At 49.4% G+C, this 15,896-nt stretch overlaps 1 protein-coding gene across 1 annotated transcript in view; it reads left to right on the top strand.

Annotated features, from left to right (window-relative positions):
* Nucleotides 1-2,978: 2,978 nt before the first annotated feature.
* Nucleotides 2,979-15,896, top strand: part of CUNH14orf132 (chromosome unknown C14orf132 homolog) — a 45,558-nt gene continuing 32,640 nt past the window's right edge. Inside the window, exon 1 of the mRNA XM_032837459.1 lies at nt 2,979-3,233. Coding sequence (XP_032693350.1) covers nt 3,207-3,233 — 27 coding nt within the window. The 5' untranslated portion in view covers nt 2,979-3,206. The remainder of the gene's footprint in view (nt 3,234-15,896) is intronic.

The following is a 15,896-nucleotide window of genomic DNA, read 5'->3' as shown; positions in this document are numbered from 1 at the left end:
GAGGTGCTTACGAATCCATGGGAGATGTCAACAAGGTGCTCAGAAATCAAAATTTAAGGAGATACTCCTTCGCAGGATCACATAAGTGCAGAGCTGGCACTTGAGAGTGAGTCCCACCTTAAAATTTGTGTCTTCTTAGCAAGATGGGATTGGGAGGGAGATAAACCATAAGTGACTCTTAATCTCACAAAACAAACTGAGGGTTGCTGGGGGGAGGGGGGTTGGGGGGGTGGGGTTATGGACATTGGGGAGGGTATGTGCTATGGTGAGTGCTGTGAAGTGTGTAAACCTGGCGATTCACAGACCTGTACCCCTGGGGAAAAAAATATATGTTTATAAAAAATAAAATTAAAAAAAAAATTTGTGTCTTCTTAAATCTAGTTCCATCCTGTGTAATTCAATGGAGAAAAGGTAGTCTAACAACAAATGGTGCTGGCCCACTTGGACACTCATTTGGTAAAGAAAAAGAAAAGAACCTCACACTTCCCTTCACACTGTATATAAAAACAAAAATAGGTCAGAGACCTAAACATAAAAGCTAGAAGTATGAAACTTTCGGGAGGAAAAAAAAAAAAAAAAACAAAAACAGAGAAAATCTTCATGACCTTGGGGTAGGCAAAGATTGCTTAGGCTACAGAAAGCATGAACCATAAAAGAGAAAAAAAAATCAATTGGATTTCATCAAAACTAAGAATTTTTCTTCAGGAAACAAAACAAAACAAAACAACAACAACAAAAAACACCATTAAGAAGATTAAAACACCAGAGGCCCAGAGAGACTGTGTACGGTATATATATCTGACATAGAACTTGTGTACGGTATATATATCTGACATAGAACTTGTTTCCAAAACACATAAGGAACTCTTACAACTCACTAATAAAAAGACAATTGATCCAATTTTTTTTAAGTGGGTAAAAGACTGGATCCAACCCTTCACAAAAGAAAATATACGAACATCCAAGAATGAGTAGGTTAAAGTGATGTTCAAGATCATTGTCATCAGGAAAATGCAAATGGAAACCATAATGAAGTACTACTTTCCACCCACTAGAATGGCTTCTGTTAATAACAATGCCAAGTCTTCCGTGAGAACACAAAGCAACCGAAATTCTCCTACACTGCTGGTGGGTATATAAAATGTACAAACACTTTGTAACAGTTTGGCGGCCTGTTCAACACACAACTAAGCCATTGCCCTTTGAAAATGGAAACAAAGACTTGTAGCCAATGTTCAGTGTTTTAGTCATGATAGCCAAAACCTTGGAGACAATTCAAGTGTCCATCAGCAGGAGAAAAGATACAAACAAGACTGGTCCATATACACAGGGTCTGTACTCAGCAATCACAATGTAACTACCTACATATGCCACACCATGAATGAGTCTCCGTGGTTGAACCCCAAAGCCAGACAAAGAAAAACAATAATCGGTATGATCCCATCTATATAGAAATCTAGAAAAGATAAATCTTACTGTAGTGTTAGAAACCTGATCAATGTTTGCCTGAGGCTGGCGATAGATGGTGGGTATTGACCCTAAGGGAACAAGAGGGAACTTGGAGGGATGAGTGGAATGTTCTGTATCTTGATTATAGTTCTGGTTACAAGGTGTATATATGTATCAAGACTCATTGACATGGACCTGTAAAATAGATACATTTATGTAAATTATACATCAATAGGGTGATTAAATACCTCCATTCAAGATTTTGTTGACAGCCTTTTAAATCCTCTGGTCCTCCTTGTTACTCAGAGAGTGTGGTAACATTAGAATGTTTCTTCTATTCAAGGATATTGTAGTTAAAGAGTTTGGTTCAGGGCAAGGACATAATGAACATTAAAAATGGACTTCAGGGGGTGCTCCTGAGTGGCTCAGTCTATTAAGCGTCTGCCTTCAGCTCAGGTCATGATCCCTTGGTCCTGGGATGGAGCCCCACACTGGGCTCCCTGCTCAGAGGAGTGTCTGCTTCTCCCTCTGCCTCTGCCTCTGTGATCTCTCTTGCTCTCACTCTCTCTCAAATAAAATAAAATCTTAAAAAAAAAAAAAAAGAAAGAAAGAAAGAAAAGAAAAGAAAAGAAAAGAAAAGAAAACAAAACAAAACAAGAATGGACTCAGGAAATTGCGGTGCATGAGGGAACTGGGGCCCAGAGAGAGGGGAGACACTTGTCCAAGAATACACAGCCCCGTATTGGTATGCACTACAAGGTGTTGTTCAGGGGAGTTTTGGGTTTTAGAAAAACCTAAACAAGCAGAGGCAGATGCCCGTCCATCAATCCCTCTTCTCTTGTCCTGTCTATTTTCCTTCACAACTGAGTCTGGGGTGAGGTCAGGATGCCTCCCACCCTCCACCACCCCAGCAAGGCCAGGCCGGCCAGGCCCGCCAGGCGGGCAACTGCCCAAACCCTAGGTCTGCAGAGCGCCTTCTAGGTGAGATGCCCAGTGGTCCGCCCACTCCCCCCACCCCGGGGTACAGTCTTCAACAAGCAGAGAGGACCACCTTGGGCAGGTCTCTGCACCTCCATCATTGCCCACCTCCCCTCCAGGGGCTTGGGGAGAAGCCATGACCACGGCCGTCGGCTCTCACTACTCCTACGGATCCTAGAGTTAGTTCTGCTCAGAAAGTGAGGCAAGGCAAGGAAATAAAGAACAAGCCAAGCTAGTTTTTAAACCTCCTTGCGCCCAGCTCCAGGGCCTGAGGCACACTGAACTCTGGGCACAGAGCTGGCAAGGAAAGCTGGGTCACCCTGACCCTCAAACCCCAAGCAAGACACGCCAGCCCCTACGGGGCGCCAAGAGCATTGTACTTGGGGTCCAGGCCCAAGTTCTTACTCCCATAAGCTGGGCGACCCCGGCCTCAGTTTCCCCACTTGGCCCCCCACGCAGGAGAGGATGTGGGACGCGCGGGGGGTTCCGCCGGGCCCCGCCCTCGGGGTGGGGCTGGGGGCGGTCACGTGGAGGGGCTCCCGGGCCCCCGAGCCCCGCCCCGCTCCCTGCCTCTGCCGGGTCTGGGTCTGGAGCGGAGCGCGCAGAGCCCACCGAGGCCGCCACGCCGAGGCTGCTGAGGTCCGCCGGGCCGCAGGATCCGAGGTGTCTGCTCGCTGCTCCGCGCGTTCCCGGCCAGCTGTGCAGGCGGCTGGACCCGCAGCAGCAGCAGCAGCATCGGCAGCAGCGAGGACTCGAGCGCGGGCGGCAGCGGCGACACCATGGATCTGTCCTTTATGGCCGCGCAGGTAACGGGGCGCCTTCCCCGCGCTCCCTGGGTTGCAAGTTTGGAGAGGTTCGGGGCCACGGGTTCGCCCTGCCTGCACCGCTGGCCGCGCGGGGAGGCTTCGAGCCCGGCGGTGGCGCCCGCGGAGGATCTACGTCCCAGTCCTTTGTCCGGAGCCGGGCATCCCCGACCTGATCTCTCGCGTCCGAGGCATAGAGCGCGGCTCCCGGGGGGTGGGGCCGGCCGTGCGCCCTGAGAGCGCAGGGCCGAGCTCTTCCCAGACTGCTAGGGGCCTGGGCGTTGCGAGGAGACCCCTCTCTGCCCATCCCCTCCCTGCCGTCTCCTCTCCAGGACCCGGGCCTTTCCCTCAGAGCCGTGCAGCCCAGATGCGTGCAAACCCGGGAGGGCGGGCACCCTCGCTGTTCTCCATTCCCTATCCTCCCGAGAAGCGGGAGACCTCGGGCGCCCCCCACTCAGTCTCCCCCATTAAGTGGAGACCACAGCCCCCGCAGCCTGAGGAAGGAGGTGAGACCCGCTCTGTGACCAACCAAGCGCCAGAGCGCCACTATCCTTTTATCCTTCTTTTTCCTTTGTAGGGAGTCTGTAGGCATCAGTGCCCAACGCGACCTTAACTCTTCCCTTGACACAAAACAGGTTGCCAATGTCAGGAAAAAAACAGACGACCTCTCGTCACTTGATCCCTGCTGAAAGAGAGTCCCCTGGAGTTCTGAGCGTTGGGTCTTTATGTTTTCAGCTCTCCTGAGCTAGAACAAAGACAGGCAGACACCCCCTTTGCAGAGCTGCCTGTGGCCTCTCCTGGGACCCAGTTCCGAGAACCGTCTGGCTCCAGGGAAGACCGCATTGGGTCTGGACGAGTAAATCCCAGTGTACCACGTTCGGACCTTGCCCCTTCTATGAGTTGCTTATGTTGGGAGCCCAGAGGAAGGAAGGCCACTGGGGGTCCCTCTGTCCCCTGCATGCGTAGCAGGGGCCCTGCTGCTGTTTAATTTTCCAGGGGATGGATTTGAAGAGAACACTTTCTTTTCCCACCCCCCAAATCCACCCCCCCCCCCAGTGGAAGCCTCTTGAAAAAGTAATTGCAAAATCCAGGCTGTATGGACAACAAGATCCCGAACACAGTCGTGGAAGGATGCGGGATCCCCAGGATGGTTCCAGATCCCAGCTCTAGGCAGCCTCTTGTTTAGTTTTCCAAAATGTGCCTTGCTCCAGTCAGCAACACTGGTCTTTGTTTGCCTAATTTTCTGTCTCCTGTTCCTAAACCCTTGTTTATAAATATTGTCATGTGGGCATCATTGTAGACAGTGGTGACTTTAGCTATAGGTTAACTGGAGTGGCCTCACCAGATTTATGTCTAGGGGAGACAGGAGTTCACACACACCTGTCTCTGCCTGCCTCCTCCGGATCTCACCAAACAGCTTGCATCCATGGTTACGAGATGAGATAAATTGATCAGGGCTAACCCTGGGGCTGGCTGGAGCATTGGAGGTTGCTATGGTAACCAGACAAAATAAACATAGGACTTTCCACCATCTGTAGGCAGAGCCCGCACAGAGATTGGGTTCTTTTTTCTCTCTCTTTTTTGTTTACTCTCAAGTTTTGTGTGCTCCGTGTATTCCTGCCAACAGATATTTGGGCATTGGTGACATGCTCAGTCCCGAGTCAGCTGCAAGGAACAGAAACACGACGGGCCATCCTAGGGAGAAAGCCTGAGGTTTATGGAGCGCCTGCTGTGTGCCTGCCATTTGCACACTGTATTATAGTAAATCCGGACAAGTCTGTGACATGGGCACTGTTATTCCCTCTTTCACAGACCAGGATATGAAACTTGAACAAGATTAAATAATTTGCCAGCATGGTGCATGTCCCCGCACATCACCAGTGGACAGTTTGACAGGGAAATATTAATGCCTCCGTCTACTTGTTTGGCAAGAGTGCCAAAAGGCTCATGCCAAGCTCCGTGCCAGGCATATGAGGTGGGACTGGGGTGCTGGCGACAAAGTGAAAGGGGATGTATGTAGGTTTTCTTTCTGGGTACTTACAGAGGACTGGAGAAGTGATGCACCAGGCCATTCCCCAGCAGGGGAATGGATCAGGGGATCAGAGCCAACCAAGACGCTTGGCACATAGTAGGCCTTCGGCAAGTTTCTGTTAGGTGATTGGATGGGGGTGAGACCAGATGGATGTGTATTGTGAAAAGGCAAGAACAGGAAAACAGTGCCTTTGTTGTGTTGGATGCCCCTCCCCACCAAAAACCTGTCATCGTCAGGACTTGGAGGACTCGAACTTGGATGGAGTAGAACCTCAGGCAGATCTCCCCTGGTGGACTCTAGGCAGAGAGGCAGGAGGAGGGAGGCCCAGAATATAGTCACAGACTCCTTCAGAAAGGGGGAAGGTAGGAGCAGAGGACATCTGGGAGAGGGGGACTGGGGCCAGGTCACAGAGGTTCCAACTCTGGGAAGTTCACATGAATCAGTGGGCTGTGGGAGCCATTGCAGGTCATTGAGCAGGGAATGGTTTATGATTGAAATAGTACTTTGGGAAGATCCCAGCCCCAGTGGAGCAAAGAGGTTGGAGGCATTAATGGAGCCAGAAGCACCCACCTGCTTGATTAATTGAGGGAATGAAGCCAGCTCCCTGGGACTTCAAGAGCTCCTCCCCCTCCTCAGGGTTGTGGACTGTGATTCCTGCTCTTGGCTTTAAAGGGCCCAGAGGATATAAGCCATTTTAGAAAGAGTGGCCTCTCAAATGCTAAGCATTACAAAGACATGCTTTATGGATGGAGGGAGTGGACACCAGTTCTCCCGCAACTCCCCAGCCGCAGATCTGCCCTCACTGGCATGGGTGCGTGGGGCTGTGTGAGGGGGCGGGGAAGAAGCTGTGGACCCAACCTCACCCCTGAGCCCCTGAGGTGCTCAGCCACCCTTTCCTCCACCCTGGACACACCCTAGCCCCTCTCTGCACAGTTCCTGGGTCCCCAGACCCTCTGGCAGGTTGAGCACCTGTTTCTCTATGGTCAGCGGTAGCCAGAAGGGCAGGGCTGTGCAGATGCCCAGGGAGCTGGGGACGAGGAGGACAGCACAGACATTGAGGACTGAGCCCCAAATCCCTGTGTCATTGGTGGGGTGGCTCTTACTCCAAAGATGGCCCTCTTCCCTTCCTCCCCATCATGGTTCCTCTGCCCTTAAATCTGGGTTGACATCAGTGACTTTCTTGACCAGGAGAAGGCAGTGTGAGTGGCGTTCTGGAATCTCCGAGATTAGCTTTTAAGGAGACTGCAGCGTCCACTGATGACTCCTAGAATGCTTGCTCTAGGGGAAATGCAAAGAGCCTGAGACCTCTGCGATGAGACGAGAGAGTGAACATTTAAGGGACCTGCCGCGTGGGCAGAAATGAACAAGAGGATGAGGAGTGCTCGCGGCTACAAGGCTGAGTTGAACGAGCACACACAGGACACACGAGCTCAGTCCTGTGTTTGTTCTGTGCCACCCCTACAGTGACTAGTCCAAACTCAGGAGTTCCCGACGTTACTGCCACGAGGATCCCCTGGGAGCTTGGAAGACCTGTGCCCCCACCCCACCCCCAGTGCTCCCCTCGGAGTCTCAGCTGGAATCAGACATCAGTATTTTCTGCCATTCCCCAGAAGATTCCAGTGTGTGGTCTGGTTGGGGGCTCAAAGCTGAAACCGCACTTAGGGCCGTCTCCCTCCCCCTCCTCTGGATGGAACAGGTCCTTGGCTCCCTGGTCCCTTTCAGGTCACAAAAGGTACTGTGGTCCCCAGAAGTCAACTGAGTATGGATTCAGGAACTTAAAAAGCGAGACCCAGAATGATAACGTGGAGACTTGGCTCCAGAATTGAGGTTCCCCCTTTCTCCTGCCCATACCTGCCACATGTGGGAGACCCCTAATCAGGGAGGTGGCTCTGCAAGTCCCACCATGCAGACAGGGAAGAAGGGGAGCGCCAGGATGGCTCAGCCAGCAAGCGGAGGACCAGGCATGGAAGCCAAACCCCACGGCTGTCCTGCATGTGGGTTCACCAGCTCTCAGAGCAGACCCAGTGCCAGGGTGCAGGGGTGCGGGGGGAACCCAGGGCCCCTCCATGGAGCAGCCCCAGGGGATCCTCAGTCCCTGAACACAGAGTATTGTGCTTATGTCCATTTTTTTTTTAAAGATTCTGCTTATTTGACAGAGAGAGCATGAGCAGGGGGGAGGGGCAGAGGGAGAGGGACAAGCAGACTCCCCACCTAGCAGGGATCCCGACGCGGGACTCAGTCCTGGGACCCTGAAATCTTGACCTGAACCCAAGTCAGACACTTAACTGACTGAGCCACCCAGGCACCCCATGTTTATGTCCATTTTTTTTAAGATTTTATTCATTTATCTGAGAGAGAGAGAGAGAGAGAGAGAGAAAGAGCATGAGGGGGAGGAAGGTCAGAGGGAGAAGCAGACTCCTTTCTGAGCTGGGATCCCCGATGCGCGACTAGATCCGGGGACTCTGGGATCACAACCTGAGCGAAGGCAGTGGCTTAACCAACTGAGCCACACAAGTGCCCCTATGTCCATTTTTATAAACATGTTCCTAAAGAGGACTCTATTAGTTTCCTGCCTTAACAGAGGGGCACCGAGTGGCTTAGCCCCAGGGGAGAATCCATTCCAGGCCTCTCTTAGCCTCGCAGAGTTGCCCGTGGCCCTTGGTGCCCCTTGCCTGTGGCTGCATCTCTCTGATCTCTCCCTCAGCAAACCTGGCACCCACCTGGTATGTCTCTGTGTCTCTTCTCTGCTTAGAAAGATGCCGGCATACTGGGTTAGGGTCCACTCTGATGACCTCCGTTTAATTTGACTATACCTGCAGAGAACCTAGTTTGAAAGGAGGTCATACTCACAAGTATCAGGAGTTAGGGTTTCAAGAGCATGTTTTGCGGGGAGACACAGTTCACCCCATAATAACATCTGAACACCCACAAAGAATCTGAATCTTGATTCTTGGGTTAGTGGCCTCCAGTCTTCGAGAGGCAGGAGGCAGATCACTTCTCTACACCTTAGTTTCATTATCTGTGAAATGGGCACAAAATCATCTTCCCAGTGGAACTGTTCATGTAGTCCTTCAGCTTCCTACGGGCCAGACCCGGAGCTCTGGAGAGGAGAAGGCCACGGGCCTGCTGTGTGATATGTGACATGGTTTGGGTAAAGGGACAGACAAGGTACCTAACCCACAGGTCAGGGAAGGGTTCTGGAAGTTTGATTTGAGCTGTCCGAGGGATGCCTAGCTGTTACATAGACAAAGAAGGAGGGAGGACATTTAGGCAGAGGGATTAGCATGCACAAGGGTTGAATGGAATAGAGCTTGAAATAGTGTCTCCTGTTGGGTGTGGGGTTTGCCAGTCAGGGCATTTGGCTGGGGGGGGGAGACGTGGGGAGGGAGTGGGAGACTAGGGCCAGATAGCTGACCTCATGCAGTGGAGGAGAATGGGGTGGGGTGACCCACAGAGCAGAGGGCTGGCCTAGAAGAGGGCACAGGCATCTCTAGCCACTAACTTGTGCCCCACAGACACACAGGTCCAGGGCTGTGGGTTCTTCCAGGTTTTCAAGAAAACTGAAAACTTGGATTTTTACATGCAGTCTGGATTTTTAAATTTGGCCACTCATTAAAAATTTTTGGTAAGCCAGCCACCCATGATGTGAACTGTTTCAGTTACTTAATGCTTTTTATTTCAGCTACTTAGTGACCTAAAGCAATCATTTACTTTGCTCACGATTTTGTGGGACCAGAATTTGGGAAGGATTCGGCTTGGCCATTTGTCTCTGCTCAGTGGCAGCAGGGCCTGGAGTCAAGACTTCCAGCATCGTACACACGTCTGGCGATTCTGTTCAACTTGACCATTCTCACCACTTGGCCTTTCATCTTGCTGATGTTTCTTCGGGCAGCTGGGTTTTCCTCCCAGTGCGGTGGTCTCCTTGTGCCGTACTGCCTTCCCCCTGAACGGGCATTCCTGGGTAGAAGCTGCAAGGTTTCCTATAAATGAGGCTCGGAAGTCCCAGAATGTCAGTAACTCTGTTCATTTGGCCAAGAAAGCCCGAAGGCCAGACCCAGTTTCAGGGGAAGGGATCAGGTTCCACCTCTCAGTGTGGGGAACAGCGTGCACATCCAGGAGGGACGGAAGGAATAGATATCTTTGGGGACTGGCTGCTCCGGGGGCCAAACCCGGCAGGTGCGGGATTGGTCCTGGGGCTGCCCACGCATTTGCCCTAGACGAGTGGGATGTGTGTAGAACTTGGCAAAACCTTGTGAACTGCAACTCCAAGAGAGAAATAAATTACTGCTAAGGAGGTAGGCCATGATATCATTAGGCTGAACCGCATCAAGTTGCTGATCCGTGGCCATTTTTACCTGACAATTTCATATAGTTCAGCCTAATTGGTGCTAGCTGGTAAGACAGTAAGTTCTTGAGTTATGGAGGAAAGGCGGGGAGGAGACGTGGGGAGGGGGATCATTACCTGCTGGGGAGACCCGAGGGGGCTTCCTGTGTTTGAAGACAGGGGGTCTCCCCACCCCAACCCCAAGACACACACACACACACACTTCTCCCCTCAGCTGGGCTTTCAGAACCTTGACCTTGCTGGTGGGAGGACACAGTCACTCCTGGAACATTGTGTTGGTAGTGGGCAGGTCTTTCTGGAAGACAGCCTGTGTGGTCTAATCATAGCTGAGGTGCATCAGCCGCCAGTCCCTCATCCCCTGCCCTTTCCTCCCCCCTAGACCTTGGGGGACTCACAGTTAATTTGCATTTTAATCATTTTTCATGGAGAGGGAAAAATCCACAAAAGAATCCAGTAGTGCTGAAGAGGTTATTCTGTTATCTCTTGAAATGGCCGTCCCTACAGGCATGGGCTTTTGGGATGATTCCAAAAGATCTGCAAGACTCCAGCAGAAATTTTCTCTCCCCAGAAGAACGCAGCACTGCCCAGAAAAATAGAATTCTAGGGAGTCTGGCAACCTCCTACTTAAAGAATGTTTTCCCCAGCCAGCAACTGCTCTCTTTTCTTAAAGCAAGATTTATCATTAAAATACAAATTGTCTATTTATCTCAAATGTTTTTAACTGTAGGGCCTGCCTTGTTATACTTCCAATTTTCATTTAAAAGATTTAAATATCTTATCTTTGTAATTAGACCTGCTTCAAGAGAGAATATAATGCTACATTTTTGCAGGGGCGTAATGAGTGGTTAAGGAAGACTCAAAATTCATGGTACTTTTTGTAGACCAGATTTCTAGATAGTATTTTGGGAGTCAAGACACTGCATGTCACAGAGCTAAGAGAACTGGGGCATCCAGAGGTGAGTTGCAAGTCTCCAATCAAATACTGAGTGTTTATGGAGCAGCTCCTGTGTGCTGAACTTTCCTCACTCTGCTTTCAGGAACTGAACCCCAATTCCTTCTCTTCTGAGATGATGGAGACTCACCTCTTCACTGCCCCCTCATTCTGTCCCCTCAAGATGTCCCTTTACTTTCCCATCATAACTGCCATTTATCAAATTCTTAGGGGAGCACCAGGCAGGCCCTGTGTTGTGCAACACACAGAATCTCACTAAATCCTTTATGACAGGTCTGTGGAATAGGCAATTTTAAGATCCATTTTATATATGAGGAAACTGAGGCTTAGGGCACACACAACTGAGATTCAAACCCAGATCTCTCTACCATGTCAGCTTTTTTTTTTTTTAAATGCAATCTCACAGTCTCTGCCTTCTGCTTCGAGTCTTTAAGCCGTTCATGTTTAGTGTGATTTCTTGATGTGGTTGGGTTTATATCTACTATCTCATTGTTGCCTGTTGGTCCCATCTGTTCTTTGTTCCCTTTCCCCTCTTTTTTGCCTTACTTTGGTTAAGGAAACTTTTGTTATTCCATATGATCTCCTTTGTTGGTTTACTAGCTCTGTTTTGTTATTTTAGCAGTTGCTTTAGGATTTCTAGTATGGATCATTAAGTTATCACAGCCAAGCTGCAATGATATTATACCGCTTAACACTATTCTCCCCTCTCAGCTGTTGTGCTGTTATTGTTACACATTTCACTTCTGTTTGTTATAAGCCTCACGCTACATTATTATTTTTGTTAAAATTCAAGGATCTTTTAGAGCAATTTAAATAGTAAGAAAAAAGTCTTATATATATTCTCATAGGATTATTATTTCCAGTGTTCTTTATTCCTTTGTGTAGATCACAAATGTGGTATCATTTTCATTCTGCCTGAAGGACTTTAACATTTTTAGTGTACACAAGTGCTGGCAATGAATTCTTCCAACTTTTATATGTCTGGCTGGGAAGAGTCTCTCTCTCTTTTTTTTAACTGTCATTTTTGAAAGTTAATTTTTACTCGGCATGGAACTCTAGGTCAACAGTTTGTTTCTCAGTGAAGATATTGTTCCTCCAACTTCTAGCTTGCAGTGTTTCCACTGAGAAATCTGCTGCCATCGGATTTTGGCCCTCTAAACATAATGTGTCTTTTTTTCCTTTGGCTGCTTTAACAGCTTTCTCCTTATTGATTTTGGGAACTTTGCTTATAATGTGGCTTATTGCAGTTTTTTTGTTTTGTTTTGTTTGTTTGTTTTTCCCATGTTTCTTGTGCTTAGGATCTGGGAGCTTTCCCATCTGTGGGTTTGTAAGTTTAAGATCTACAACACGGCGATTTGGTGTGTGTGTCTATCACAAAATGATTACCGTATCCTTACCTCATGTAGTTACATTTTTTTTTCTTGTAGTAAGAACTTTTAAGATCTATTCTCTCAATAACTTTCAAATATACAGTACAGTACTTTTTAACTATAGTCACTGTCCTGTACATTATATCCCTAGAACTTTTTTTATCTTGTCACTGGAAATTTGTACCTTTTGATTATCTTCACCCAATTCCTCCACCCCCTGGCCCTGGCAACCATCCATGTGGTCTTTGTTTCTATGAATCTGGATTTTTTAAGATTCTGCATATAAGTGAGATCATACAGTATTTGTTTTTCTTTCTGACTTATTTCACTTAGCATAAAGACCTCAAGGTCCATCCATCATGGTGCACATGGCAAGATTTCTTTCATTCTTCTGGCTGAATAATATTCTGGTGTGTGTGTGTGTGTGTGTGTGTGTGTGTGCGCGTGTGCGTGTGTATCACATCTTTATCCATTCATCCAATGATACACACTAGGTTGTCTCAGTGTCCTGGCTGTTCTAAGTAATGCTGCAGGGAGCATAAGGGTACAGATCACTCTTCGGGCAGTGATTCCATTTTCTTTGGCTATATACCCAGAAGTGAAATTGCTGGATCACATGGCAGTTCTATATTTTTTTAATTTTTAATTGAATTTTTGAACCTCCACACCGCTTTCCACAGTAGTTGCACCAATTTACACTCCCACCAGCAGTGCATGAGGCTTGCCTTCCATCCGTGTCCTCACCAACCCTAGTTCTTTTTTGTCTTCTTTCTTCTTGATGCTGGCCCCTCGGACAGGTGTGAGACGACAGCTCATTGCGGGTTTGTTTTGCATTTCCCTAATGATAAGTCATGTTGAGCACCTTTTCATGCACCTGTTATGTCTTCTGAACATCTTCTTTGGAAAAACTCCAATTCGCATCCTCTGCCCACTTTCTATCTGGGTTCTTTGTTTTTTTTCTCTTGTGTCACATGAGCTTTACATTATTTCTTTACATAGCTTTTTTTGTTCCCGCCTTTCCTCTCCTTTGGAGACTCCATTTACATATACATCCAGCTGCCTACAGGTGTCTCCCAGCTCCCTGGTGTTTATTCATTTTGGGGGAATCTCCTTTTCTGTTTGTGTTTCATTTAGGGTAACTAGTATGGATGTGTCTTCAAGTTCACCAGTGTTTTTCTTGAACCTCTAATCTCTATGAATCCCATGCAGTGTATTTTTTATCTCAGGCATGGTAGTTTTTATGTCTAGAAGCTTGATTTGTGTCTTTCTTTATATTTTCAATTGTCTTAGCATGCTCAGTGTTTCTTTAGCTTTCTGAGCTTGTAGAGTAGTTAGAACAACTGCCCCCTCAGCTCTCATTGGCTACTTCTAATTCTGCCTCAGTTCTGGCTGATTTTGATTGACTGCTTTCTCCTCGTTATGAGTCATATTTGCTGCTGCTTGGCATGCCTGATAATTTTTGATTAGATGCCAAACATTGTGAATTTTACATTGTGGGATGCTCGATATCCTTTTATCCCTATAAATATTCTTGAGCTTTATTCTGGAATGCAGTGATGTTACTTGGAAACAGTTTGATCCTTTGGGGTCTTGCTTTTAAGGTTTGTGAGGTCAGACTGGAACCATCTTTAGTCAAAGAGCCATTCTTTCCTGCTGGCGAGGTAGGCAGTTCTGAGTAATTTACCCAGTGCCTGTGGATTGCAAAATTTTCAAAGTGACTGTTGGAAACAGGGACTGTTTCCAGCCTATGTGGATGTTGGACACTATTCTCTGTCATCCTTTTGGGTGATTCCTGCCTCCATTGCTTCCCTGACACACATGCACCCATCAGTCCTCTCCTGGATATCTGAAGGGTCCTTCTGCAGACCCCCAGGATTCTCTCTATGTATAGCTCTCTCCCCTCCATGCTCTGCCTCATTGTCTCCAGCTGCACTGGTCTCCCCGGACTTTCAGTCCCATTTTTTCCATCAAGGAACCTACTGGTCTCTGCCAGGTTTCCCTGTCCTCTTCCACAACCTGGAAACTGTCCTCAGGTAGGCAACTGAGTCACTTGGAGGGATCACCTAGTTTGTTTCCTGTCTCTCAAAAGTCAGTACTCTTTGCTGCCTGATGTCCAATGTCTTGCAACCCATTTTCATGTATTTTGTACATTTTTATTGTTGTTTCATTTGGAAGGGTAGATCCAGTCCCTGTTACTCCTCTTGGCTGGAAGCAGAATTTTCATAGGTGTTTTCAACAACTATGTTCCCACCTTCCTCCTTTCCTGCATTATGGGGAAGGGGACCTAAGACCTGAGTCTGACTCTGGCCAACTGTCTCCCCCCGCCGACTCCCAGCCCTGGCCCCTTGCTTGGTCTGGCACATCTTGGCATCTTCTGAATGTTATAAAATTAGGGTGGGGTATGCACTTAATCTCACAGGTGACTCTCGGATGCCAGGGTTAGGAAGCCAAACTGCACAGACTGGGCAAGTTCCTTTCCATGCTACCTTGCCATGTGAGGTTTTTTTTGGGTGCCCTGGGACAGGACGTAGAGGACATGGAGAGAGCCAGTGCTGTGCTGCTGGTGTCAGGTGGCTTAGTGAGTAGGGGTGGGTTCCCTGAGGCCTCCCTCCAGGCCCCTGCACCATGGGGAGGCTCGGTGCCCAGAGGGATGGAAGTGAAGGGTGGAGCAGGCTGGCAGGCAACAGCTGGGACTCTGTGTGTCCTCTCCAGACCCTGCAACCTCCCCTCATCCATCCCCTCAGCACAGAGCTGTGGGAGCTGGTGAGAAAAGCAGTTAACTTGGCCTCCAGCAGTTTTGCGGGGGAGGGGGAACCTCAGGGAGGTAACCCCTGCACCCCCACCTCTCCTGAGCCTGGCAGTGTTGTTGGCATGTCCTGCCTCCTCTCTGAGGTCCTGCCAGCTCTTCTTTCTCCCATGGAGATCCTGCTGCGGCCTCGCCATACATCCCAGTAACCTAGCAGGCAGGGTGGACTTGGGGGCAACATGCCACACAGAGGCCCCCCCCCCAAGCTGTGTTGGGGGATGTCTAGGAGCCAAAAAGGAGCTATTACCAGGCTCCGTCATCATTGTCACCCTGATCAACATTGTGCGAGCACAGATTACCTAGAGAACGTCCCTCTCAGGCACACAGATGGGTGAGGCAGGAGCCCACCCTGGTGGGAGAGGGGGCGGGTAGTGTGGATGAATCTTGAGCTCCTTGAGGATGGGCTCCATGCTGCACAACTACCCAGCAAGGACAATTCCACTGCACGCCCATGTCACACACAGGGAGACCGAGGCTTTGAGAGCCTGTGTTTCTGGCCCAAAGTCATCCAGGCAGGAAGGGGTAAGATGGGGCTGGGTCTGAGCCAGGGCCCAGGTGCCAGGTGGGGAGCAGCTAACGGGTTGCTGCACCACAGTGGGCCTCCCAGAGCGCCCCAAGCCCCGGACCAGCATGGTTCTTTGTCACAGCCTTCTGTTAGCCGGTCTCCCTCCCTAGAGCCTGTGTGCACACAGGGGACCGTAGCTGCAAGGAGTTGTTCCAGAGCCCAGACAGGCTGGAGCCAGAGGCTGGCCAGAGGCCCACAGAAGGCTAAAGGCGGGGGGTAGTGCAGGGCTACAGCAGGGGGAGCTGCTCTGGAAGAGGTCCTCTCCCTCCTCCTCCATCAGAACATCAGAGAATCCTGGCATTCCCTGAGGTCGGGGTTCCTGTCTCCTTTATGCTGGGATCGCCACTGCCCAGACCAGGGCCAGACGGGGAAAATACTGAATCAATGGACTGAGAGGGCCAGGAATCCCGAGAAGCACAAGAAAAGCTGGATAGAAAACCGTGTCTTGTGTCACCTTGCATCACTTCCTGTTGGGGTCTGGGTCACAGCTTTCTTCCCCCAAGGCCCCCAGTTACCAATAATACCCAGTCCTGCCACCTGTGCAGGACTCCCCAGCACCCTCCCCTGCCCCCACAGAGTGTCTGGCACGGGTGCAG

This window comes from Lontra canadensis, unplaced genomic scaffold (genome assembly GCF_010015895.1).
Source record: "Lontra canadensis isolate GAN:19392208 unplaced genomic scaffold, GSC_riverotter_1.0 scaffold98, whole genome shotgun sequence".
In the NCBI taxonomy this organism is placed as follows: Eukaryota; Metazoa; Chordata; class Mammalia; order Carnivora; family Mustelidae; genus Lontra; species Lontra canadensis.
The sequence above is the reverse complement of the archived record's forward strand: the minus strand, read 5'-3'. Positions and strand labels throughout refer to the sequence as shown.